A 27393-nucleotide genomic window follows, 5' to 3' on the forward strand; every position below is an offset into this window, starting at 1 on the left:
GAGCCTCTTTGCTGGACCACCTCAGTTCTGTGTGCCTTGATTCTTTCAACATAACTCCCGGAGGTGATGAAAGTATCTTTAGCATCCCAGAGAATGGTGTTCTCTGACCCTAGGTATTATTACTATACAGTTGTGGTTGTGAGCAGAAAGAACACCCATACACACTGGGAGCTTTGTAGCAGAACTCAGTGGGGTCAATCAGCATGATTTTAGTTATTTTGGTCAGGGCTCATTTCGTTGCAAGAAACACAGTCCAAACAAGAGGATCCATCCCCAGGCTGCCAAGATTCCCAGCTCCAGGGACATCAGCCTTTAAATCTCAATAATTGAAATCTTCAAATCTTTCCCTGCCGGCTACACCTACCTCCTAACTTCTGCTTGTACACAGCCGACTGTGGACACCTGGCCTTTTCTCCATCCTTAGGCTCTTGTTCTTGGCCTGATCCAATAATGTTACTTTTCTGATCCAAAGCCCCGACAGGAATCGGGCTCAGTACATCCTGAGGCAGGCAGGTCACTGAGGTCAGAGGTGGTATCCATCCTTCATCTGTTAACCTTGGCCTGGGGAAGTAGGGTCATGTGCCAGGACACACCACTGCCTCCCAGTGGCTGCCCTGGGAAATTTCACTCACAGGTGAGGGCATGTGGGTGGGGCAGGCAACATGTGATCAGTACTTTTAGTTTATCTTGGTTGGTTGATGGAATCTTCTTTTAAACCCAGATGTTTTGTTTTCACTTTTTAAAGCCCTGGGGCAAAACTTGAAGCAACTTCAGGTTAGGATGGTAACTAACTTATAATTAAGATAATTCTTTTTTTTTTCCCCCCCACTCCTAGAACCAAAATATTTATTCGTTTCCCCAGGACTCTGTTTGCTACTGAAGATGCCTTTGAATTTAGCAAACATCAATTAGGTATGATTTTTCTGCCTTGATTTCAATAGAAAGTGAAGTCACCATGTTTGGTTTGGGGATAGGTTTTCAACATGGGGTCTGATACAGTGTTGGAAGCAATTTGTTTTACAATGCACAGTGAATACCAGTGTGTAAGTATCTGCCTGAGTCCCTGCTTTCAAATCTTTTGGGTATATACCTAGGAGAAGCATTTGCTTTGGAAACCAGGAACGAGTTATGGGATTACAGTAAGATACACATGAATCTATGTCTTAGCATGTTTAGAGGGTGGCCATGGAGGTGAACGGAACCTTAAACATGGTGGTACCACCTCGGTTCTATTTGGGATCAGACCTTGTTTTGCCACACGAGGAGCTAAAACCACTGGAGTCCATCCCCCTAAAAGTTTTAAAAACTTTTTAAGCATCTGATCCTGGTTGACCCCTGCAGCCAGGGTGTCTGTTGTGAATGGTAAATGAAAAGTTAGATGAAAGGAAAATACAAACATGATCAAAACTACTTGGGAAGCAGGGAGTTTGCCTTCTAAACTCGTCTGTTAAGATGGACTGTGCTCAGATAATTGGAGTATTTATTATGTGCCAGGGAGCCCTGGTGGTGCAATGGTTAAGTGCTTGGCTGCTAACTGAAAGGTCAGCAATTTGAACTCATCAGCGGCTCTGCGATAGGAAAGATGTGGACACTTGCTCCTGTAATGACTATGGCCCAGGAAACCCTATGGGGGCAGTCCCACTCTGTCCTATAGGGTTGCTATGAGTCGGAATGGAATCGACTTGAGGGCAAACAACAACTATGTACCAGGCACTTTCTAAGTCCTTTACAGTCAGGAGCTCACTTTATCCTCAGCCCAGACCTACAGAGTAGGTATTATCATGTCCATTTTTAGTTCAGGAAAACTGAGGCACAGAGATGTTCAGTAACTTGCTGAAGGCCACACAGCTAGTAAGCAGCACAGCTGTCTCACTGTTTGACTCCTACAGCAGTGCACCAATCATGGGGGTCTGGTTAAAGACTCTGAGTGCCCACCTCGGGTGGGCCTCAGCCAGCATTTCTAACCAGCTCCTCCAAGGACATCAGTCATTATGTGGAGGGGGTTGACAGTGGACAGAGATGCTGAGGGGCAAGTGTGTCTTGTGGTCACTCAGACCTGGGTTCAGGTGCCTTTAGTAGCTGTGCTGCCTCCAGCTGAGAAGTATCTTGCCCTGTTTGAACTTCTTAACAAAAACCAAAAAACGAAACCCACTGCCATCCTGACTCCTAACAACCCTACAGGACAGAGTATAACTGCCCCACAGGGTTTCTAAGGAGCACCTGATGGATTCGAACTGCTGACTTTTTGGTTAGCAGCCACCAGGGTTTCTTGGCCATTTGTAAAAGGTACCTGTAATACCTGCCTTCTGGGGTGGTGCTCTTACCACTGTGCTTGTTCCTTACCCTGGGGGAATAAGAAAGGAAGGGAGGAAGTAAACTCCGCAGTTCCAGGACAGCTTCCTGGCCAGGCTTGCTTTAACTTGCCTGCTCTCCCATGCTGAGCCCTTCCTGTGCTGCCCTCACACCACGTCCTGCTGAAGCCAACATCCACCTTCTGGCAAGGGGTGGGGAGGACAGAGGGTGGGGGAGTTGGGCGTCACTACAAAGAAGCCTAAACGAAAGCCATTTCACCAACACTTTTGTTTTATTTGAAGTTGCGAGAATCCAAGCCACATACAAAGGGTGCTTGGAAAGAAGAGCATACCTGAAAAAGAGACAAGCAGGTAAGACTGAAATGGAAAGCTGCCCTTTTGCAATGGGCCTGAATCAGCAGTTCCACTCTCCCGTGCTTGGTCCCAGCATCCCTGCTCCTCTGCACGCTCTCAACTCCTGCCTGTCCACGCGAGCTCAGTTCAGGGTGGGGCTGCCCCGGGTTCAGTTCCGGGGCCCAGTCTCATTTCTCTTGTTGACTAGAGATTATATTTGTTCCATGGACATGTTTTGATCCACAGTATGCATGTTTAAAAAAAAATTTTTTTTTTTTTTAATTTTACAAACACTACAAGAACCCTTAAAGGCTCTCCCATGTCCTTCCCCAATCATGTTCCCCTGTGTCCCCCACTTCTTGGAAGTAACCACTCCCCTGAATTTTGCACTTAACCATTCTCTTGCTTTTCTTTACAATTTTACCACCTATGGATGGATCACTAAACAGTATACAGTTAGGGAGGTTTTTAACTTAATGAAAATAAAGTTAGACCATTTTTGGTGACATTTTGCACTCTAAATTGTTTTTGAAATTCAGCCACTAGATGTGTGTCAATTTATTCGTTTTCATAGTTCCACAGTATGGTATTCCACTACATCAGAGGTCAGCAGATTTTTTTCTTCAAAGGCCAGACAGTAAATATTTTAGGCTTGTGAGTCATATGGTCTCTGTCGCAACTACTCAACTCAGCCGCTGTAGAATGAAAGTAGCCTTCGACAAAACTAAATGAATGAGCGTGGCCGTGTTCCAATAAAACTTTATTTCTGTAAGCAGGCTGCCGGCCCTTGGGCAGTAAGTAGTTTGCTGATCTCTGCACTATATGAATATACCACAGTTCTTGTTGATAGACATCTGCATTGTTTCCTGGTTTTGTTTTTGTACAACAAACACTGCTGTTATGAGAAAGAAAAGGAAAGCATTTTAAAGATCTGAGTAAGTGCCAACATTTAAAAATTGGAAGATAAGCCAGAAATCTAACTTTTATGTGTCCCAAAGCATTTACGTATCCCAATTTTTAAATGTAGATGACTAAATCAAGGTAAAAAAAAATGCTGATGAGACCCTAAGCCATCATGAGTGCCATTCCTGTCCTTGAAAAATGCCTTGGGAAACTCTGACCCCCGGCATAATTTCAGGGCTCCCTCTTGTCTTCCCGGCTCAGCCGGCTGTGTGAGCACCCCAAGTAAGAACCCATGCCACTGAGCCGACTTTCCATCTCTGGGGCTACCAGAGTGCTGTGGTGGGGAGCCTGATGTCTGCTGAGTGAACGAATAACTCCGAAAAAGCGTTCTGTATTTAAATATGATTGTGCTGACCTTCTAATGCCAGCAATGCACTCTTTCAGCCATCAAACTGCAAGCCCACTGGCGTGGAGCCTTGGCTCGGAAGGAGGCCAAAAGGAGAAAGTGGGCCGTGCAGATTATAAGAAAGTAAGTTCACAGGTACAGCGGGGAGGCATGGTCAGTAATCGTTAGCGCACTGCAGAAAGGGTGGTTATGGACGTGGATGAGCCTTTCTGTGCTTTTTGAATTTGTGCAGAATAGAAATTTTCCCTCTAGAACATCAACCCTTAGGAATTCGGTTCCGTCTCCTTGCTCTGGGATTCCTAATTTGATGGTGATCACAACTCTTTACATTTGTAGTTTCTCTTAGCCTAGCTCAGAAGTCACTAAGTCAAATGCCTTCTGATGCCAGGCAGGTAAAGTGAGTCCTACGAACGAGGATAAGGCAGTAGGGAATGATGGGGACTGTGGCAAACTGGAAAGCTGAGTCCATCTCCTAGGGGGCAGTAACTACTCTGCTCCAGTGACTGCAGCCATGGAGAAATGCCAGGCCAGTATTGCCAGATCTTTTTCTTTCTCAAGGCAAGTTGGAAATCTGGCTTTCATAGGATATTTCCCAATTTTTTTTAACAATTACTTTTTTTGTAACCAATTGAAATTATTATTTTTTTTTAATGGTGAGAGCGAAATATATCTTTGGGGCAGATTTGGCCTGTGGGCTACAGTACTGGCTTCTGGCTTGTGGCCATCTCAATGATCTCTACCATTCTGGCCTCTGAATCAAACACACAGGGAAAGAATACAACTCCTGGTGAAGAAATGGGTCAGAAAGCTAACAAAACACGTTCCTGTTTAGGTTCATTAAGGGATTCATCAATCGCAACAAACCCCTCTCTCCTGATAACGAGGAGTTCGTAGTGTTTGTGCGGAAGAATTTCATCTTGAATCTTCGGTATCATATTCCAAAGAACGTCTTGGACAAGAGCTGGCTGAGGCCCCCTGGCATCCCGGAAAATGTAAGGACTGCACTGGGACTGATGTTGCAAGTGATGCGGGCACTGGCGGAGCTTAACTTTGGTATCCCTTTGTGCTGCCTCCTTGGCTTGAAAGGGCTGACTTAGCAAAGCACTCTGCTGCACAAGAAACTTAACTCCTTAGAATTCGTACTATCTGTATTAGAATTATAAAGCCAGTGGATGTCTGTTCAGACACTCGTTAAAAAGCCCGTTGCCATCGAGTCGATTCCGACTCATAGTGACCCTATGGGACAGAGTAGAACTGCCCCAGAGAGGTTCCAAGGAGCGCCTGGTGGATTTGAACTGCCAGCCTTTTGGTTAGCAGCTGTAGCACTTAACCACTATGCCACCAGGGCTTCCTGTTTAGACACAGCAACTTTTTAATGGTTTCTATCCCTAATGTGGGGGCAGTGGTAGTTCGGTGGTAGAATCCTCCCCTTCAGTGTGGGCGACCCAGGTTTGATTCCTGGCCAACGCAACTCGTGTGTAACCAACAACTGTCTGTCAGCAGAGGCTTGTGTGTTGCCGTGATGCTGAACAGGCTTCAGCAGACCTTTCAGACGAAGACTTAGGAAGAAAGGCCTGGTGAGCTACTTCCAAAGTCGGCCAATGAAAACCTTATGGATCACAATAGTCTGATCTGCAGGCCATCATGGAGATGGTGCAGGACCAGGTAGCATTTAGTTCCACTGTATATGGCGTCACCATGCGTCGGGGGTCTGACTCGATGACAGCTAACAACATCCTTGATATAGCTTTCCAGATGAGCTAAGTGACTGTTGTCTAGAACAGTGTTTCTCAAAGATGGTTCGAGGACTGTGTGTCTGAAACATGTGGGGGCTACCATCAGTGCAGATCCCTGGGCTCCACTCCAGACTCACCAAGTCAAAATCTCTAGGAATCACTAGTTTTAGCCAGCTTCCCCGGCGACTCATAAACACATTCAAGCTCGTGAACTACTGCTCTGGTAACAGCAAAGACTTAGAGCAAGATGAGAAGGCTAGCTGCTTGCTTCCTTTAACTATAAAATATTGACACTGTACTTTAAAATCCTGTTTGGGTTGGTCATGACCTGAGACACGGTGTTAAGTGAGGCAGGTGGAAAACGTGTGTCTTCTCCATGCAGGCATCGAATCTGCTCAGGAAAATGTGCACAAGGAACCTGGTCCGGAAGTACTGCTGCGGGCTCCCAGCTGAAAGAATAGCCCAGGTAGGGGCTTGGTGCGTCCGCGGGGCAGCAGGATGGTAGAGGGTAAGTGCCAGTCCTACAGCCAGACTCTAAGTATCAGCAGTCCTCGCCACTATGTCACCTTTAAGATGAGGGTCAAACTAGTCCTGAACCTGAACCTGATAGGCATATTGAGGGTTAAATGCATGTGGACTTCTTAGCACAGAGCCTTCAATATATGTCAACTATTGTTATAACCAAAATCACTCTTACAGCTGCCATGCGAACACACTCCAGATGGTTCCTGCACTGTTAAGTAGTGCAAGACTCCTTCTCTGCTGGAGGTCTGTTTTTGTTTATGATTAGCTGCAGGCCAGTGAACATATTCTGTAAAGGGCCAAAGAGTAAGTATTTTAGGGTTTTGGGGCCATACGGTCTGTTGCAACTACTCCAGCTTTTGTGGTGTGAGAGCAGCCCTAGACAGTATGTAAACGGATGGGCAGAGCTGTGTTCCAACAGAACATTACTTACAAAAACAGGCAGTGGGCTGGATTTGGCCCGGGGACTGTAGCTTACTAAACTTTGATCTAGAAATAAGAAACCTCTCTGAAATTCTGAACCAGGGCTTCAAACCAGTTCTTCCCGGTTTAATCGTGGCCAAGGAAGCAATACCGGAACAAATCCAAATTTTTTAAATTTGGGTGAACCAGAACCAAAGCCAGAACAGGAAAAATTACGGGCCAAAACCCTGCTGGAAACTTAATCTCCCTCTTAGAAAACAAGGGCAGCGTACATGTTGCATAGCAGCCAAATCTCTTGCCTGTCGGGTTGTGTGTAGAGTCAGAAACAGCAGTGCCCAGCACAAAGATGGTGGCTGACCGCACCGCTTTGAGCGTGTGGTTCTCCTTGGTCCTCGCAAAAATCCAATCTCACGCGTTAGGCTTCTGAAAGGGCTCACTGTGCCTCTTCCAAGTCTCCCATTCCAGGGCTTTGACCCATAATTTTTCCCATTCTGCTTATGGTTCTGGATCACTCAAATTTTTAAAAATTGGGTCTCTTCCGGTTTTGCTTCATCAGCCATGACTGAACCGGTTCAAAGCCCTGTTCTGAACATCCCACTTTCAGGAAGCCAATGCAAGTAAGGCAACAAGCAGAAGTGCCAACCCCAGTTCCCTAGCAGTATAGTTTTTAGGGCATTTTGCCTAAGTCAGGAATAGGTCCTGACTTCTACAACGCAGGAGTATAACAAGGCTCCTACAGATTTATCCAGGGAAGTAAGCGAGATGGTGTGTGTAAAGCCCACTGTCCCAAAGAGCCCTCGGTTACCATTTTTGTGCTTTCAATTGTATATTATCAGATGCAGCAAAAGGTGGTTACAAGCGACATATTCAGGGGAAAGAAAGATGGCTATGCAGAAAGCTTAAATCAACCCTTTGCCAACAGCCGGCTAGGTAAGTCCATTTTCCGGTCTGCGTGCTCACTTTCTCTATTCTGAGAGAGGCCACGGGAAGACGCTCAGCTCTGTACCATTTCCTGGCAGTTGAGATCTTGGTCACAGAGCAAGATAGCAAAACCAGCAGAAGACCAGAGTGACTTTACCACAGGGTAGGTATTTACTGATGACTCACTGTGTTTTGGTTCCTGCCTTAGACGAAGAAGACATTAATCCCAAAGTACTTCAACTAATCAGCAATGAGAAAATTCAGGTAAGGAAATATCTGTCCTCAGCCCTCAACAAGATCCCCTTGTTAAGTCTGAAACCGGGGTCTGTTTTCTACATAGTGTCTGGAAGCACTATTTCAAAGGCAGAGCTGCGACTGGGTGTGCCGGGGTTCTCAGCTGTGGTGCTGGGGTATTAAGATTATGGGCAACAGCAACTAGTACATGCCTGTTGGTGTTCGGATGGTCCTCCAGAAGCTGTCCTGGTTTGGTTTCCTATGAAACTAAAGTGAACGTAGCTGTGAACTTGAACATCCCTTATTTGTGAGAGGCAGTATGGCAACGGCCTGGGTGCAGATGCCGCCACCCTAACTTGGTAGCTGTGAGGTCTGGCAGATCCTGTCAGCTCTGTGTGTCCATTCACCTGTTGAGTGTGGATATGGGGTTACTGAGAGGATGAGTGAGTTGACGGGTGTGAGGCCACTGCTGCCTGGCGCGTAGCAGGAGGTGTGTTTGCCATTACTTTGTGCCCCTGTGTGACGGAGACTGGGATCCCTCTGGCCGTGAGGGCTTGTGGTCTTTACAGAGTTTTAACACCTAAGGTGTGTTTCCATCTCCCTTGTCCTCTCGAAGCAGAGCCGTGAGGCAGGTGCCCTGAGCCCTGACTTCTTAGACGGCAGTGCTGTAAGGCAGAGCTGCGAATCAGAGTCTCCCACACAGAGAGCCAGGGTGCAGGAAGAATCTGAACGGGCCTTTCTGAATTGTTCAAGTAACTTTACTGGAGTCTGAGTAACTATTAAGCAACTCAGTATTTACCCCTAAGAAGTAACCTTCCCCTTGTGGTGACGGTGAACTCCTTGCAGTATGGTGTCCCGGTCATTAAATATGACAGGAAAGGCTTCAAGGCACGGCAGCGGCAACTGATTCTTACTCAGAAAGCAGCTTACGTGGTGGAACTTGCCAAAATCAAGCAGAAAATAGAGTACTCGGCACTCAAAGGTAAGAAGTAGGCGGCAGCCTTAGACAACTCACTGAACTGACTTAGCTACTAGACACCGGTCATGAAAGCGTAATGAAAAAACCCTCAAACGGAGACCCAACTGAAGGGCGGCCCTAATGCTCTGGCTCCCGGGCCTCTTAGACTAGCATGTGATCAATGGCACTCCCTTCACTCAAGTATCCAGGTTGTCACCTTCTGCAATGACCTGTTCAATCACAGACCTTTCCAACAGAATAGCAGCCTGGTTTCTGGACTATGCCCTTCATCCTACTGGGCCCAGCTAGGACGAAAACAGCATGGGGTTGGGGAGCCCCTAGGTGTGTCTCTTCTTCTTCTGTATTTATGCCAAGTCTTCCAGTTCTGGGCCCCTAACTGGGGATCTGTCTTAAGGTGTCTCTACCAGCAATCTGAGTGATGGGATCTTCGTCATTCATATTTCACCAGGGGACTACAGGCAAAAGGTAAGTGACTTGATTGCCACCAGTCTCTGCTAAAAGTGGGAAACACTACTCTAGCCAAGTGTTGATTACCATGAAATCCCAATACCTGAATGTATTTTTCTTTTAAACTGCTAATACTGAAACCACGATGTCCTTCCCTCTTCACTTCAGGGAGATGCCATCTTACAGTCTGAACACATATTTGAAGTGGTTACTAAACTTGCCTTGTTGGTTAAAAGGGAGAACGTTGTAAATGTTGTCCAAGGAAGGTAGGCGGTTTCACCTTTTTGCTCAGGATGTAAGTCAACGTTAAAATGACTAACAGATCAACAAAGGTACAGATGTTGATCCTTTTACCCACATCTTCTCCTTTCCTCTTCAAACTAAGCAAGCACTGTCTAGCAGCAGGAGTCCCTGAGTGGCACATATGGTTAAGCACTGGGATACTAACCAAAAGACAGGTGGTTCAAAACCACCCAGAGGCACCTCGGAAGACAGGCCTCACAGTCTGCTCCCGAAAGGTCACAGCCATTGAAAAACTCTATGGAGTGCAAATCTACTCTGAAAACACATAGGGTCACCATGAGCCGGAATCAACTTGATGGCAACTGGAGGTCTATCAGCAAAGGGTAGGGAAGAAGCCTACCCTTGCCCTCGCTGGTAAAGAGCTTGTTTTCTTCCTCACCCTCTTTGATCTTGGGCACCAGAGAAATGAAGAATGTCGGTGATTACTCACTGACCTAAGGAAACAGTAGTCTTACCATAGTTTTCAAAGGAGGTGCTTGTGTTCCCAAGGGAAGCTGTTGCTGGGTGAAAGGAAAATACCTAGCACATAAAAAACCGAAACCCAAACCCATTGTTGAGTCGACTCTGACTCACGCACAGTGACCCCACCGGACAGAGAAGAAATGCCCCATAGGGTTTCCAAGACTAATCTTTGCCACATCTTTCTCCCATGGAGTGGCTGGTGGGTTCAAACAGTCAACCTTTCAGTTAGCGGCCGCGCGCTTAATCACTACAGCACCAGGACTGTAATTCTCTCACTTCTGAAGTGCCACCTTCTCGCTCTCATGGGTGAGCAAAGTGGAGTGCAAGGAGGTTAAGCCGCGTGCCCGACGTCACACAGCCAGGCAGTGGCAGGGCCTGGGGTCCTAAGGCCCCTGCCTGGCTCTGGTACTTGAATCGGGCACGGCCGCTGCAGCGCTGTGCTCCAGAGCTCCTGTGATGGCAGGCTGCTTCTAGGGAGCGGAGTTTCTTTCTCCTCAGAGTTTAGCTGCTCCTATTAGGTTCAAGTTCTACAACCTGGTAGTGGGCAACTCTGCACGTGGAATAGGGAGAGTGCTGAGTACAGGCAGTCCCTGGGTTATGAATGTATTTGCCCTTTAGTGTTAGGTAAATTCGCCCTCATTTTGAAATGAACGAACCCCAGCTCCTACTCACGACAAATCCTCCATCACGATCACATTCACTTGCCGCAGGTGCAGCTTTTAAATCACTGCAAAGGCTTCCAGCCTTTTCTTGCACTAAAACCTGTTGCCATTGAGTTGATTCCAACTCCTAGCAACCCTCTAAGATAGAGCAGAACTGCCCAATAGGGCTTCCAAGGAGTGGCTCATGGATTCGAAATGCCAACCGTTTTGGTTAGCAGCTGAGCTCTTAACCAGTGTGCCACCAGGGCCCCCCCCCATTCTTGCACTAAAGCAAGGCAAATATGCAGTAACGACTCCACAATGAAACAGGAATTAGATCTTGAAACTACTCAAGCTTTGTAAGTGAATTTCTTTTGCAGACCAAAAGCTGAGGGAAAGAAACCAGATTATGTAACTGATTTGCAACCTTGTTTTTTAAGTTTACAGTTTTATATTAGTCCTGCAAAAGAAGGTACAATAGTTTTCAACACTGGACCAGAAGAACAAATCTATAAAGATAAAAACGGACAGTTAATAGTGGTGAGTGACTATTTTGGGGGAGGGAGGCAATTCATTGGTTTGAGGTGAGAATATGGATTAAAATTCTACCAATTTCAGTTTTAGAGATTGACTGGAATCATAAGCTAGTTCATTTTTCCCTCTAGTCCTGAATCTACATCTGAAAAAGAGGAAGGAATGGGTACCAGAGATTTAAATTTTGAACGAAAGGGGAAGTAGCTTTACCTACCATCCTTATTTGGCAATGAACCAGACATTAAACCCACCTCAGTTTGACTGTCAAAGCCCCACCAGTGTAAAATACCAGGCGATTTTCCAACTTACATATGCAGTCTTAAAACTGAACATCTCCCTTGGAGTCAGAGAGCCTGTCTTCCTGCCTGACTGGCTCAGGCTGAGACAAAAACAGGCCTCAGTGAGCCCATTTTTAAATCTCACTTATCTTGTGGGAGGTGGGGCAGGAGATGGTATGGGTGCTGGTGTTGGCCTCTCGTGGCTTGTCCACACCCACCCTGACAATGCTGACAGTTGGGGTACTAGTAACTGCCTCCTTCCTTCTGAGTGAGGTACTAGCCCTGAACCTAACTGTGGACTCTCCCCAGGTGTCGGTCCAGATGAAATCCTGATAAAGGAGGGTGTCTAACCTCTCCTATCATCATTTTTGCTCCAATGGAGGCAAGTATCCAGGAAGCTGGATTTTGATCCATTTAGCCACACTTTCAAGGAAAGATTCCAGCAGCTCTAGAACAAGGATCACATCTGAAGAAACAGACAGTGCCATCCTGCACCTCTCAGCCAGGAATGGGCCCGAGCCTAACCCTGGCTTCTCTGCTGCCCTGTGGCACTGTATTAAAATGCCACCTCCAGGAAGCCGACCTGAGTTTTACACCTCACCGAGAGAATCACACCCAATGGGGACTTCAACATGTCATTACACTGTGGGGAACAGAGTCTCTACCTTTGTCCTGAGGCATAAGGAAATATTACGCATGGCCTGCGAGGAAGTAAATGAAATTTCATAAAGCTGCAAACTACATTTTGCTTTACACAAATGAAGCTTAGAAATGTCAAGGCATTAGCTAAGTTTCTGAGGGATTCTTTAGTCCCAGACGGTGAGTCCCAGCCCCCCTATTAAATCAGAGGTACCTGACACCAGCTGAGTCTGTCTGCTCTTTCACAAGCCGGGCAGCATTTCCATGACTGCCTTTTAGGCATTGTTTAAGTTCAAACACTACAGATAACTGACTCCTCTTTTCCACCCTCAGCAACTTGGAGGTGGTAAAGTAGACAGTAGGCGCTCTACCTTGCTCTCTGTGTTGTAAACTGCACACTTCAGTGGCTGAATTGTGCTGGGCATTTCTGAAAAGATGCGGAAGACAAGTTTAAACAGAAGCATTTATATAATGTTTATTTTATATATTTCCACAAATGATTGTACAGCCGACAGTGACTACCTCTAAAACTTGTAGCATTCAAGAGCAAAGAGACAGGAAAGTTAAGGACACACTTGACTGTGTTACAGCAACTTCTGGTGACGCCCTCGGCTGGCACACTCTCTGGAGGAGGGCAGAGTATTGCTCACACTTCAGTCCTGAGCAGCTTCTGCAGGTACAGGCATACACACCAGATACGGGGCTGGCTTCCTGCCCCGCCACTCTCCCGTCACCAAGGCCAGGTGACTCACTCAAGAAAACAGAACTTGATTACCTGACCTTGAACACTGTTCCAATTTTAATTGTAAGCTATTACAATGTAAAAAAAAAAACTTTTTTTAAGCAAATCTTAGGGCGATGCTTTAACTTGGATGATTCTTAGATATCAATACTGATTTGTGTCCTTTATGATACCATAAGAATAACCAGTTCCCTCTAGAGCGTCTCTGCTTGGACCCGCCGAGGCTGCCAGCCAGTACGTGGCTTACGTGTGGCTAACAGTCTCACTCGCCGTGGAATGACTTAGGGGGCCTGTCATATCCCAGGGAAGCAGAAGACTCAGAAGCCACAGGAGCCAAGCTGGAGGGCAAGGGAGGTGCAGACAGCTGCCAGGAGCATTAGGTCATAAGGCGCAGAAGCCAACACAGATTGGTTACACACACGTACTCTTCACACCAACATTTAAAAAACAATTTATATGATGGCTTTTCCATTCCTACAGAAAACATCGAACTGACGTTCACCTTAACTTCCTATGGTTCAACCCAAACAGCAGGGTTGGTGTTGAAAACAAAACAGTATAAAATAAACAGTATAAAATATTTACGAAATGTTATTTTGTAAGCCCCTTTCCTTAACGCTTTAATAAAATCCAAATGGCCTTATATAAAAGTTTCCCGCACAATTTAAAAAGCATATTTATTTACCCAATACGTGGTTTTTAGGTTCGGTCATGATTGCTTTAAAGTTTTGTTGCAGGCTTCCTGCTGGATACAAAATAAAGGCATAGAACTGTCACGAGTAGGGCAGCACATACAAAGTCTCAGCTGTAAAAACCATTTCAAAATATAAACTCGTTTTCTGAAATGCGTGGTGTCAAAGGTTGCCCCTATTAATACCTTTGGTATACAACAGTAACGTTTTCCTTGATAAGCAGAAAAAACACACCCACTACCTTACACACATTCGCATCTCCTCCCAACTACTGTACCTAGTCTAGTTTCAGCCGCCCACGACTCACAGCTCACTCTGTTCCTTCCCAGGCACAGAGGGGACAGGGAGGTAGGTAACCGAGAGCACCTGTCTGACACCGGCATGGTGCAGACAGCCAGCTCCAGCGCGGGCCCCTTGCGCCCCACATACACACACACAGCCTTTTCACATTCCTTAAACATAACCATGGCCACTAACCTGACCCAAAGGTATCTGCACAGCCTTTGCAACCTGTTCACTGACGGCCACTCTATACCGTGTCAGAACAAGACGTGAAGACGAGAAGTGTGATCTCTGGTGATGATGGAGTTGACAGTGGGGGCTGCCCAAGCCAGGCAAGCTCCCCAGGGCTGGGATGAACGACGTCCCTGCCTGGATGCAGGCTGGGAAGGCAGAGTCGGAGCCACAAGTTGTTTCTAAGCAAACGGCAGGAGATCCACTTGCTGCAGTGAGCCCAGCTTGAAGGGAAAGACGTGGAAAAGGGAGAGATGGACCCTGTGGAGCAGCAGCTTGTGACCCCTGTTACTAGGTCAGGTGCCCTTCCTGGAAGGAGTGGGTCAACAAGGAGAACACTCAGAAGGGGCAGGAGGCAGGGGAGGAGCCATTAACTGAGCTGCACCCCGACTGGGTATACAGGGTCCCAGCAAGCACTAGACCAAAAATCAACTGAGGCAGCGACAGGCTTGCCCCTCAATAGAGCTATGCACCCAAAGCTAACACAAGGAAAGCAATTTAGAGACACACTTGTTTGGTCACATCTCCACTGCTACAGCTGCAGCTATTTATCAACAAGCTCTAGTCTCGAAACCACCTGGCAGAATGGATTTGTAGCAAAGCAGTGAAGAGCATGCGTGGTCACAGTGCATGGAAACTGGGTCGCTGGGATGGGACAGTTATGAAATAGGGAGCACACAGACACCTCTGGTGGCCACCAACTGCAGACACACCTCTTGGAACTACAGACCAACTCCTAAGGGAGCCTCCAGGAAGTCTAAATAGGCAGTCAACACCTACAAAAATAAATACTGCAAACGAAAGTTCTCACAGACACTTCACACCCGTTCATACTTTTTCTCTAAGAACCAAGAAATCCTAGCTCCAAGGACCCTCAGGTTCTCACGAAAAGCAGAGACCTTAGACACAGCTTGGTCAACAACAGGGTACATTCACCTGGGGAAAGACAGAACCAATTCACTTGTCAAAAAATACAAAATAATAATCTGACTTGTTACAAACGACGCTCCAGGCTCCAGGGAAGGAGAAGGTACCGGGGAGCCTGCGTGCGCGGTGCAGGCCGGCAGGAGGGAGGAGGTGGAGGGAGGGCGGCTCAGGCCAGCTCGCCTGCTCACTGGTGGAGGTGAGCCCGGTCGTCCGGGCGCTTGATGTGGATCCGTCGTACGCGCTCAATCCGCTCCCGCTCGCGCTCCTCATCCTCGTCCAGATGGTTCGAGCGCCCAGCAGCCCCGCCCGTGGCCTCCAGGAGTGCATTGTCAGGTCCCCGGCCATCCTGGGCCTCATACAGCAAAATATTCAGGGTCTCCTCATAAATCCGGGCTTCAGGGAACTCAACCTGTGTCCCCACAAAACAAAGGGCAGGTATGTTACAGGCGCGCACTCTTTCTCTCACACACACAGGCACTGCATCACCACTTCCGCCACCACCCCCAGTACTTGCAAGCAGGGCAATCAGGCTAAACCCAAGCCCCGGGGTTCCATTTAAGACTGTCATTATTTTGAACGGACAACACTTACACATGCCCTAAATTCAGAAAAGACCAGAGACATCTAGTGAAAGTGGGTCTCCCTCTCCCTCCTACCCCGTCTCCCTTCCGGGAGGGAATTTCTCTCATCACTTCACCCTCTCCGCGAGCCTGCACATACCCGTAACAACTCGTGCCTGTCGATCCCGACTCACAGCGAACCTACGGGACAGAGCGAAGCTGCCCCACAGGGTTTTCTGGGCTGTAATCTTCGTGGGAGCAGATCACCCGGTCTTTCTTCCGTGGAGCCACTGGTGGGTTCAAACCACTAACCTTTCAGTTAGCAGCTGAGTGCTTAACCACTGTGCCACCAGGGCTCCTTTCTGTGCATATACACAGACACACATACTCACACATTTTAGAAAACTCAAAAAAGGTGGCAAGCCATACACTCTTCTGCACCTCCCTCTTTTCCCTAACTGGGCGATCATCCCACATCGGGGAGGGGGAGTGCGTATCTGCAGCAGCCTCTCTGCCCGTTATACAGAGTATGACAGTGCATCCGACCACTTCCTTTTGATGGTCATTTCCAGTTTTTTGCTACTAACAAAGAGCTGTAGCCTTGTATATGAATCCTTCTGCACGTTAAGACAGGCAGTCTTTAAAGGAGCATTCAGGTTTAAGAAGGACCGGCTGGGGACACTCATGACATGGACAGAAGCCCTCTCGCCTGGCAACCGTGCTGTTTTTGCATGTTGTCCTTCAGGGTTAAGGTGCCATAAACAGGAGGAGGGCTGCACCACAAGTAGGTCCCAGACACGTGACTCACAGACTAGAGACCTGGCTTTTACAAGAAAGCATTCTGAGGTTTTAGTTCTGGTAGAAATGGAGTGAGCACACCCCACTGTGTCTTCCCCACAGAAGCTACAAAACCTTGACAGAGTGTACGCAGCTGCCAACTGGGGACTCTGAAAATAACAGTGGCAGATGGATTGGAGGAAAAAGACTAGAATTTGAAGAAATACTGAACCGTGGAGAGTTTACCATTTTCCCCTCACCAGTACCCCACAGCCTGAATTCAATGCTGCTGAAACCCCAAATGACAGAGAGGACTCCAGGGAAAACTCTAGGAGCCAGAGTCTCCTAGCACACACACTGAGAGGAGGAAATTCCCTGTTTTTCCTTTTCTCTCTCTCCTCACACCCCAGCCCCCAAGCAACACTGTGGCAGCAGCAGTGGTGGTGACAACAGCAGCCTGCAGGGGTCGACTCTAATGGGAAGCTTCCTTTCTGACTAGAAGAGCTGTTGTTTCAACAGGAGGGGGAAACCCGTTGCTTTTTCCCTCTATCTTTATGCTCCTTGGCCCAGATGTAGGCACAGTTGCAGGAAGTATGTAGCAGAGCAGAGTAACTAAAGCCCCAGTTTTCTGACCAGATAACTGAAAAGCGGAGCCCCGGAGGAGCTCCAAGTACTAAAGAGCCTGTGAAGAAGGATGAGCTCAGGGAAGTGAGATCTTAAAGTTGTACGTGTATGCCTGCAGCTGGGTGATCTGACCCTAGGCGCCATACAGACTTTAAGAACTGAACGATGGGACAGACCACTGCCCAGGATCCAGACTGGCCACTGGGCGGCGCCCACATGGAACAGATGTGAAGGCTATGAAAACTCAAGTGTCACTGTATCCATAACCCACAGAGAGCTGGCTGGAGTTTGCAGCCTGAACCCGAGTCAACTGCCTGCTTAGAACACAAATGCATCAACGTTTTCTACAGGATTTAAATAAAACTTTATCATATTCAAAATGTCCAGGATACAATTCAAAATTCCTCCACATGTGAAGAACCAGCAAAAATCTCACTTCCCATGAAAAAAACACAATCAACAGATGCCAATGTCAAGATGACACAAATGCTGGAATGATCTGCCAAAGACCAAAAGCAGGTATTATAAAAATGTTCCAACAAGTCAGGACAAACACTCAACAGAAAGATAAAGCCTCAATGAAGAGAAGATACAAAGAACCAAATGAAAATTTTAGAGCTGAAAAATACAGTAATCAAAATGGTGGGGCAGGGAGGACATCCCACTGGAAAGGCTCGGTAACAGAATGGAAACAACAGAGGAAGGAGTCTGTGAATCTGAAGATAAAGGAAAAGAAACGATCCGATCTGAGTAAGAGGAAGAAAAAAAACCAATAAAGGGCAGAATTCTGTGCTTAATTACCACCTCCTCCTTAGTGAGCCAGAGTTAAGAACCAAATGGATAATGAGCATATCAAATACTTGCTTACACTTTAATTTTAACAAGGCACTCCTTTTCCAATTTAGAGACAGTTAAATGATGTTTAAAAGAATTAGCAAAGCACTTAGAATGCCATGCCAGGGGAGGTATGACACAATGCAAAACTAACAAACGCAACATTTGCAGTTACTTCCGACAGCAAAACGTGTCAGCAACACAGCACAGCTCCCAGAGGTCTGGGCTAGATGAAGGAAGGAGGCCGCTGTTCCCAACACCAACTCTCGAGAAAGCCGAAGTCACAGACTTCCGCAGGAGAAAGCAAGAAGCCCTTAGGGGCAAGATGGCAGAGCGACAGGAGACGTGGAGAGAGGCCCTGGCTCTGCCACAAACCAGCTGCACAAACACAAGTACAGGTTCCTTCTGGAACCCCTTTACTCATCTATAAATGGGTGGGATCAGACCACATGGTCCCTAAATCCCTTTGCTCTGAAAATAAGAAGTTCTACATCAGTTGGCACAACATAGTTCATAAAGACAACGTTCTACTTCCTGCTTTGGTGAGTAGTGTCTGGGGTCCTGAAAGCTTGCGAGTGGCCATCTAAGATACAACTATCGGTCTTTTCCAGTCTGGAGCAAAGAGAGTGAAAAAAGCAAAGACTCAAAGGAGCAGTGAGTCCAAAGGACTAATGGACCACATGAACCACAGCCTACCGGACCCCAAGACCAGAAGAACGAGATGGTGCCTGGCTACCACTACCGACTGTTGACTGGGATCACAACAGAGGGTCCCAGACAGAGCAGGAGGAAAACGTAGCAAAAAAAATCAAACCCACAAAAAAGGCCAGACTTATTGCTCTGACTGAAACTGGAGGAACCCCCGAGACTACGGCTCTAAGACACGCTTCTGAAACGGAAGCCATTCCCGGAGACCACCCTCTAGCCAAAGAATAGACAAGCCCATAAAATAGACAATAACAAACCGAGAAGAACGTGCTCCTTAGAACAGTCAATCAGGTGAGACGGAAGGCAACGAGGAGCCCAGAGCGGAAATGGGGAGAATGCTGACACATTGTGGGGAATAAAGCCAAGGTCATGAAATACTTCATATACAAACTACTGATTGGGAATCTAATTTACTCTGTAAACTTTCACCTAAAGCACAATTAAAAATAATTTAAAAAGTCATAAGTCTTAATATTTTAAAGCTTAGTCAATCTGATGATTATATCCTTTTAGTATCTGAGGGCAGAGGCAACCCATGTATATAAAAAGCCATGGCAAAACATGGGTCCAGTTATGGAAGGAATCTACAGCCCTAAAAAGTAAAAAAATCGCAGGAACACTACCGTGAACTAACATGGCAAGGGGAGCAAACGATTCTGGTCCCCCTGTTCTCTTTGAAAGAAAAAACTAACCTCAGTGCTTTTCTCCTTTTGGCTACCTTAAAACAACATATACCTTTTAGGATGTGTTCTGGATACTTACAGATGAAATGCACCCTGTACCTGTTTGGGACAGGAGGGCAGGTAGAGATGAGTAGGAGTGGGCATAAGCTAAGGCCACCAAAGCTGGGAGATCACTGTACTACCCTCCCTGCTTCTGTATGTGATTTACATCTTCAATCAGAAGTTAAAAAATACAGACAGACTCTGGTTTCTACTTTGCGGTCTGCTATTTTCTCTTTCTGCTGCTGGGGCCGGCTCCACAGTCACACAGAACTGGGTCTCCTAGAGCTGCAGTCACCTACACACTGTAGAGAGTGACCTGTTGTTAGCTGCCATCAAGTCAATGCATGAACATTTGCCCGTGGCAGACCTACTGCATGTCCCTGGTGATCAGATTTCCCTTAGATAGGTTGAGAAGGAAATGACAGAGTGTATGGTATGATAAAAACAAACAAACAAAGCCTACTTGCAGAGCCCAAGGAGGGCAGGCAAGCAAGCTAAGACCTAAAGGAAGTAAACTGTAGTTAGCAGGCCCAGATCTCTAGCTGCAGTTTGTGATGTAAAGCAGATGTCTATGGTGTGATCTAGCTTTGCAGAATGGCAGGAGAGAGGTCAAGTCTATTGGGCTTGGAGAGGTACAGTGCAGTTAATTTTGTGTGATAGGGTAACTGTGACCCACTAAGGGCATTGGTCAATTTTGCCTTAAAAGAGAGCCAATTCCAGAGTACAGAGGACCACCAAGGAAGGAAGAGGCCTGGCAGCAGGAGGTGGTACAGTGGGCTTCCTGGCCCACAGAGAGAAAAAGCTGAGTGCCCTTAGGCAGAGACTGAGGGCCAGGAAGAGGCATACCTGTGAGCACAGCTGGGGAGAGGCTGTCCTGATGGAAGAACCGTATCCCGAGTGTTCCTGGGCCTGAATTGTAACTGTTACTTCCCCCAATAAACCCCACAATCATGAGCATGGTCTTTGAGTTCTATGTGGCCACTGCAATAAGTTATTGAGCCCAACAGAGAAGCAGAGAGTGCTGTGTAAGGGATGGTTGGTGTCAGAATTAGTAAAGACGGTGGAGAGAGGAGTCTTGTTTGGCCTCCGCCTCACTGGAGTCAACCTTGCAGTGTTGATCATGGTTCTCCTTCCCCCTTGTGGGGTTGAAGGAGGTCAGACACTGCTCCCAAACTGTTTTCACAAGAAGATAGGGAAAAAAATGGACCCACAGAGTCCAGATCAGTGAAGGAGTCAAGTGTGCTCAGAAGGAAGCCAACAAGATCGCAAGCTAAGGAGTGCCAAAAGGGCCTAGTGAGGGTGGAGGGCAGCGCTAGGTCAGTGGGTAAGAGACGGGAGACAGCTGGCAAGTAAGTAGGTCATGACAGAAAGCCAAGGTCAAGATCTTGCAGGTAACACTATTCCTCTGATGAAGGGCACCAGATGGGACAATGCTGGTGGGAAACAAGTGTTGGGTCGAGGAGGCAAGGAACAGCCCAGGAAGTGTCGGAAGGATCACAGGTGATGGACACAGAACATGCTGGCAGCATGGTACGCATGGCATAAGGATACGTCTGAATTAATATTACGGCAAAGGAACTCAGGTATACTAATTGTCTGTACTTGCTCAGTATAAGAAGGGAAAAAACATTTTGTTTCTCCAAGACCTACATTTGGATCTTTCCAGAGCTCAAAAGATAATATTTATTTTAATAATGAAGCAAGGAAACTGTGAGGCAAGGGAATTATTTTTAAAGGCTTTTCCTCTTCAAGTTTATCTTCCACTGCCCGTCCATCTGTTATACCCTGGTGGCTTGCATGCTGCTGTGATGCTGGAAGCTACATCACCAGTATTTCAAATACAAGCAGGGTCACCAATGGTGGACAGGTTTCAGCAGAGCGTCCAGACTAAGACAGACTAGGAAGAAAGACCCAGCAATTTACTTCCAAAAATCAGCCAGTGAAAACCCTCTGGACCACAACAGAACACTGTCCAATATAGTGCTGGAGGATGAGCCCCCTGGATTAAAAAAAAAACAAACCCATTGCTGTCGAGTCGATTCCGACTCATAGTGACCCTACAGGACAGAGTAGAACTGCCCCACAGGGTTTCTAATCAGCGGCTGGTAGATTCGAACTACCAACCTTTCTGGTTAGCAGCCATAGCTCTTAACCACTGTGCCACCAGGGCTCCTCTAGATTAAAAGGCACTCAAAATACACAGTGGCCGCAACGACGGACTCAAACATACCGACAATTGTGAAGACAACACCACGTTTCGTTCTGTTGTACGTGGGGTTGCCATGAGTCACAGCCAACTCGACAGCAACTAACAAGTTTATGTTGTTGAAGTGGAAAGAGAAGTTGTCCAAGTACATACTCCAGGACAGCCATTCAAAACTGTCCTTCAACGCACCTACCTTGGTCTGTTTCTTCTCAGTGGCATAGACAATGGAGGTGCAACAGACTTCAGCAATCTTGCGGCCCTGACCGTAAAAGGACCAGCAGCAGATTTCATCCCCGATCACATCCTTTATGAATAGGACCCTCCCGTTAAAGCGCAGAGACAGCTTATCAAACAGTTCGATGTTTTTCAACATATTGTCATCAGAATTACTGTAAAAAAGCATTTGATAAGATGAGCACCATGCTGGTAGTAACTACGTGCTTCTACGTGCAGGCCCCCTGCAAACTCACAACAATCCCGTGAGAAAGGCACTGCAGCCCTCACTGCTCAGAGAAGGCAAGTGAGGATCAGGAAGTGAAGTAATTGCCTGAAGCCAAAAACTAATAAATGGCAAAGAAGGGTCTCCAAAACAATGACCACTCTGGCTCCTAAGCCCATGTTCCAACTCCGCACACTAGGGTGCCTGCCAATAACATGGAGTCTCTTCCTAGAACAGTAGATGGGGAACATGGAGCAGAGGGGCCCACTTAGCCACACGAGCAGACAGAACAGAACTGCCCAAGGGAAACTTTTTATCCCAGAGCCAGTTTATGGGTCTTGAGTAATCTCATAAGTCCCCCTATCCAGCTCCCCACCCACAAGTTCTTAATTCAGAGCCACATACTCCCAAGAGCCAAAAGGCCTTCTAGAAACCCACACAGACTACTGGTGGGAATGTAAAAATGGTGCAGTCACTTTGGAAACAGTCAGGCAGTTCCTCAAAGAATTAAACACAGAGTTACCATATGGCACAGCAATTTCACTCCTGAGTATATACCCAAGAGAAATGAAAACTTCTGTCTGCACAGAAGCTTGTATAGGCATGTTCAAAGCAGCATTTCATAATAGCCAAACAGCAGAAACAGCGCCAGTGTCCACTGACTAGATAAGGGATAAAGAGAAACTGGTATATTCAGACAACGGAGTATTATTCAGCCATGGAAAAGGAATGAAGCACCAATTGAAGCTACAACACGGATGAACACTGAAAACATTATGCTGAATGAAATATGCTAATACAAAAGGCCACATACCATCTGATTCCATTTATATCAAATGTCCAGAGCAAGCAAACCCATATGGAGACAGAAAGAATATTCGTGGTCGCCTAGGGATTGGGGGGGATTGCCTACAGAAATGGGGAACGGCTACCAGTGGGTACAGGGCTTCTTTCTGGGGTAACCAAAGTGTTCTACAATTAGATAGTGGCAATAGTTGTGCAATTCTGAATATACTTAAAAACTACTGAACTGTGCATTTTAAAAGGGTAAATTTTTATGGTATGTGGAATAGAGCTTAATAAAGATACATACATCAATATATTGTAATAAATATATATAAATAAAGGCATTCTAGAGGTGCAGGGGGGCCACACCTTTGCTGAAGGGAGCAAGAGCTGGGCCTGGCTGGCATGGGTGGGGGTTTGCTAATGAGTGCAGGCACCTTACCTGGTATACGAGTATTTGTTGTTACTTCTGTTGTACAGCAACTTCACGGCGGGCTGTGGGTTGTTTTAAAACAGGAAGAAGAGGGTTAATTGGCATGCAGGCACAGTGAACCACTGGCTTCCTGTAGGGCTGGGACCCTGCCATGAGGCAGAAGATGACGACGAGCTAGCTCACCTTGTTGGGCTGGTTACATGGTTGGAGCACAGGCTGCATGACCCAGTACTGGGGTGAACAAAGATTACCTACAGCTTCCTGTTCTCACCCCCTTCTCAGGCCTTGCCGAGGCAACTCCACAAGTTTTTATTTCAAAACTTATTCAGAAGAATCTCCATCATTTCTGGTAGCAAAAGAAATCCCACGAGGGTGCCTCCAACGTACCTTATTTGAAGTTGCGATAAGTTTTTGTTCCTCCTTGGATGAGGTGATGACAGGAACTTTGCAGAAAGGCTCGTATGTGTCTTTGTTCTGCTGGAACAAAACATGCTTTCAGCCTGGGAGGCCTGCCCAGCATCACCTTTTTTAAGCCGGCCTTCAGGGAAAAGAAAAGGCTGGCGTGGGGAGATGGGGCAGTCAAGGCTGGGAAGAGAGAAGGGTTCTTACCACCAACAAATCAGGATGGGGAAGGCCAGGAGTTGAGATTTCCACTAAGTCTGCTCTCCGGCTAGGGCCGTGAGGTACTACAGTGCTCATAACAACGATGACACGTTTTCCACAGCCTAGGAAGCCACTCAAAAATAAACCCTAAACACGGTAGATGACTTGATCAAAAGCTCCTAAAAACCCCACTACAACCACAGCAGAGGACTAAAAAGGGCATATGCCCATAAGCAATAGAAGAACGGGACGAGAAGCGTCAGCAGACATTAAGAGGTCAAAAATTCGAGGCTGGAGAACAGGTCAGAGCTGACGAGAGAGAACCACAGAGATGGAGAAAGCTGAAACCTAAGTGGGCAGATGAGAACGCACCCTGGAGGAGCTCAGGAACAGGAGGCACAGGGCGCCCCCGGGGACCAGTGGGGATGGGGTGAGGGCAGAGGATGGTCCGAGTGAGACCCTCAGACCCATCCCCTTCCCTGTCCTGGCAGAAGAAAAGTACACTGTCCTGGAAAGGTTTGCACAGTAGAGGACAGAGCCGAGTGGCTATTCTGACAAGAGGGGGATCTAGTGAACGTTTATACAGCAATTGGTGAGACCTCTCCCCACCACAACACCCAAAATGCAGCCAGCCAGGCTTAAACCCACCACAAAGAAAGCAAAGGATTCTCCTATGGGGAACTGAGTTGCCCCCAAAAAGCCCCAGAGTCTGACATCTGCGGTTCCCTACTGAAAAAGTAAGGCTTGTCATCCAACAATGAAGCCCAATGGACAACAAGGGCCACCTGTGTACATGAAGCATTTCAGAGCCTTACTCTTAAATTTCAGCAGACAGCCAAAGGTCATCAGATTATATACGTGGGAAGCCTCTAAAATGTGAGGCCAAAATCAAAACGAAAACAGAAAATGTATGGGAAGGACTCAGATAACGAAAGGAGCAGAAGGAAACTTCAAACACCATCTTCAGACAAAGAAGAGAAGGTACTGTGTTCTATGAAACAAGCTCAGCATGCTATGTAAGAAAGGGCATTCCGAGAACAAGCCAAAGCTCCTGGAAGGTAGAAATATGACAGCAGAAATGAAAGATTCAAAGAACAGTCGAAGAAGCGCCTCTGAGAAAGTTAGAACAGAAAGATGAAGTGACAGAAACTGGGAGGAAAGAAAATTAGATTCTCTCAGGCCTGGAGGTTTAACCCCAGACTAACAGAAACTGCAGCGAGCGAACCCAGAGAGCACATCTCCCAGACGAGGCTGAAACTCAGAGAATTCCTGACGTGTCTGAACGTACCAGCAGGAGATTTACCCTTCTACTGGAGAATGTGTGGCTGATTTAGTGATATGTCCTTAGAAAACCAATCCCTGGAGAAGGACATAATGCTTGACAAAGCAGAGGGTCAGCAACAAAAAGACTCCCAACGCAATGGACTGACACAGTGGCTGCGACAATGGGCTCAAACACAAGAACAACTGTGAGGATGGTGTGGGACCAGGCAGCATGTAGTTTTGTTGTACGTGGGGTCACTATGAGTCACAGCTGACTTGGCGGCACCTAACAACAACTTAGAAAACCAAGCAAACAAAGTAATGAAGCAATCATTAGCTCTGGCAAAACTGAAAAGAAAGAAAATCATCATTGTAGACTCTAGCCCAAATGTCACGTTATTTACACATCAGAATGCAAACCCTGAGTACTGATTTTGCCAAACTATGAGAAACTACACTGGGAGAATGGGAGAGCGAATACGTGTATGTAAGTCTGGCAGTGGTTGGGGTGGTGGTAGTGGCTGAGCAAAATTCTAATTTTCTATAATAATGCTAATAGATAAAGGTGAAAAACTGAAAAGTCAGTAAATAGCAGCATAAATAAGTTACGTAAAAATACGCTAACAGTAGAAACTGCCTCGAGAAGTGAGGTTGCCGCAGGAAGGTGGGGAGAAGGGGCACAGTGGTACTTTGGACATCAACCCTGCGGTATTATTTAACCTCTTAAATGTCGTACAAGCATTACTTTAATAAACATAAAACGAAGTGAAGATAAAGTCACTGCTGCGTTAGATTTACGAGCTGCAGGCTCTTGGGGTACAGGCGGTGTGTGGGCACAACAGTTTCTTGAGGAACCAGGCACTGTGGGCACTGCTGCAGTAGAAGGCCAGACACAGATGTGTAACTCAGGGGAGGCACAAACAAGAGCCTGACACACACATATCAGAGTCCTATGACAACCCTAAGGGACTCTCCTGATTCTTTGACATGTGGGGACTTCGCCTAAGTAAATGGACTATATTTATCACTTGACTTGACCCAAACAGTCCTGCCCCAGGCTCCAGACTAGTGTCTCAGGTCCAGCTGAGGTATGAAGGGTATCTTTGGAGATTATACTGTTTTCGCAACAATGACTCATGGAAAGAATGTAAACTTTCCCAAGAAAAGGCCATAAAACTGATCAAGTTTTACACTCCATGGCTGACTACTAAAGGGTTGCAATGTACCCAGGAGATGACCCACCACCAGAGGGACTGAAATTGTCAGGGAGAGGTTAGGTGACTGAAGCACTGCAGAGAAGCCTCTCAGGGTTCAACTCTGACCAAAGGGGAGAAGCTCCAGGGTTAACTCATTGACTCTTACATCTCAGTGAGATAAGAACTGCTCCCATTTTGCAGACAGGGAAAATGAGGAAGGCTGGTGGGCGTGGTGCTCCACCCCCACGTGGAAAGAAAGGGAGATGCCTACTTGTAGGGCTGCCTGGCACTCTTCCACCAGGCCCTGGACCAGGTAGTACTTGGCCTCTGCCAGCAGCTCCTCGATCTCCCGGCGGCTTTCAGGCAGGGGGACTGCCCCGTCACGAAGGTAGTTGAGTATCGTACCAAAGTGCTTCCCACACCGGTCAATGAGGATCCAGCCTGCAATGGAAGGAGGAGGAGGGAGGGGCTGAGTCATGTGGGCACTCCTCTCTTGGGAGGCGCTGAGCAGAAGTGGGTGTCTCTTGGGTCCCACCACCTACAGGTGAGAGCAGAGACTCAAAGGCAGTTGTGGCCTACTCACCAGCAAAGGGCTGACTAGGTCCTATCCCAGGCAGCACTGCCACACCTCTAGCCTGCTGGCTGGAGACAATGACAACCCTGGACTCCTTGGTCTTAGGTTCTCTGGACACCAGGGCCTCTGAGACCTAAAAGCATGTTTCTGAAGTACCCCAAAAATCCCATAGGCGAAAGGAGAGACTGGAAGGGCTGACTCATTAGGGGGAGAGCAAGTGGGAGTACGGAGTAAGGTGTATATAAACTTATATGTGACAGTCTGACTTGATTTGTAAACGTTCACTTGAAGCTCAATAAAAGTTAATAAAAAAAAAAAACCTTATTAGAGGGACTGGACAACGGGTTGGAGAGAAATGCTGATGAAGAGTGAGCTACTTGTATCAGGTGGACACTTGAGACTCTGTTGGCATCTCCTGTCTGGAGGGGAGACAGGAGGGTAGAGAGGGTTAGAAACTGGCAAAATTGTCATGAAAGGAGAGATTGGAAGGGCTGACTCATTAGGGGGAGAGTAAGTGGGAGTATGGAGTAAAGTGTATGTATATAAGCTTATATGTGACAGATTGACTTGATTTGTAAACGTTCACTTAAAGCTCAATAAAAATTATTAAAAAAAAAAAAATCCCATAGGCATTGTGCTGGAAGTCCTAGCCAGAGCAATTAGGCTAGATAAAGAAATAAAGGGCATCCAGATTGGTAAGGAAGAAGTAAAAGTATCT

At 46.9% G+C, this 27393-nt stretch overlaps 2 protein-coding genes across 3 annotated transcripts in view; one reads left to right on the forward strand and one right to left on the reverse strand.

Moving 5' to 3' along the window:
* The window catches only part of MYO1H (myosin IH), a 50389-nt gene extending 38559 nt beyond the window's left edge, over window positions 1-11830 (forward strand). The window contains exons 20-31 of the mRNA XM_049865219.1: window positions 836-912; window positions 2595-2663; window positions 3993-4077; window positions 4787-4946; window positions 6073-6156; window positions 7472-7565; window positions 7765-7820; window positions 8637-8772; window positions 9164-9234; window positions 9385-9482; window positions 11063-11162; window positions 11744-11830. Coding sequence (XP_049721176.1) covers window positions 836-912; window positions 2595-2663; window positions 3993-4077; window positions 4787-4946; window positions 6073-6156; window positions 7472-7565; window positions 7765-7820; window positions 8637-8772; window positions 9164-9234; window positions 9385-9482; window positions 11063-11162; window positions 11744-11767 — 1054 coding nt within the window. The 3' untranslated portion in view covers window positions 11768-11830. The remainder of the gene's footprint in view (window positions 1-835; window positions 913-2594; window positions 2664-3992; window positions 4078-4786; window positions 4947-6072; window positions 6157-7471; window positions 7566-7764; window positions 7821-8636; window positions 8773-9163; window positions 9235-9384; window positions 9483-11062; window positions 11163-11743) is intronic.
* Window positions 11831-12021: 191 nt separating this feature from the next.
* The window catches only part of KCTD10 (potassium channel tetramerization domain containing 10), a 45413-nt gene continuing 30041 nt past the window's right edge, over window positions 12022-27393 (reverse strand). Inside the window, exons 3-7 of one of the 2 annotated variants that reach the window (XM_049865221.1) lie at window positions 26373-26542; window positions 23427-23516; window positions 23049-23101; window positions 21575-21770; window positions 12022-15356 (exon numbers count right to left, since the gene is read on the reverse strand). In XM_049865221.1, the coding sequence (XP_049721178.1) occupies window positions 15132-15356; window positions 21575-21770; window positions 23049-23101; window positions 23427-23516; window positions 26373-26542 (734 nt within the window). In that variant the 3' untranslated portion in view covers window positions 12022-15131. The remainder of the gene's footprint in view (window positions 15357-21574; window positions 21771-23048; window positions 23102-23426; window positions 23517-26372; window positions 26543-27393) is intronic. The other variant, XM_049865220.1, reaches the window with a different exon arrangement.

This window comes from Elephas maximus, chromosome 22 (genome assembly GCF_024166365.1).
Source record: "Elephas maximus indicus isolate mEleMax1 chromosome 22, mEleMax1 primary haplotype, whole genome shotgun sequence".
NCBI lineage: Eukaryota > Metazoa > Chordata > Mammalia > Proboscidea > Elephantidae > Elephas > Elephas maximus.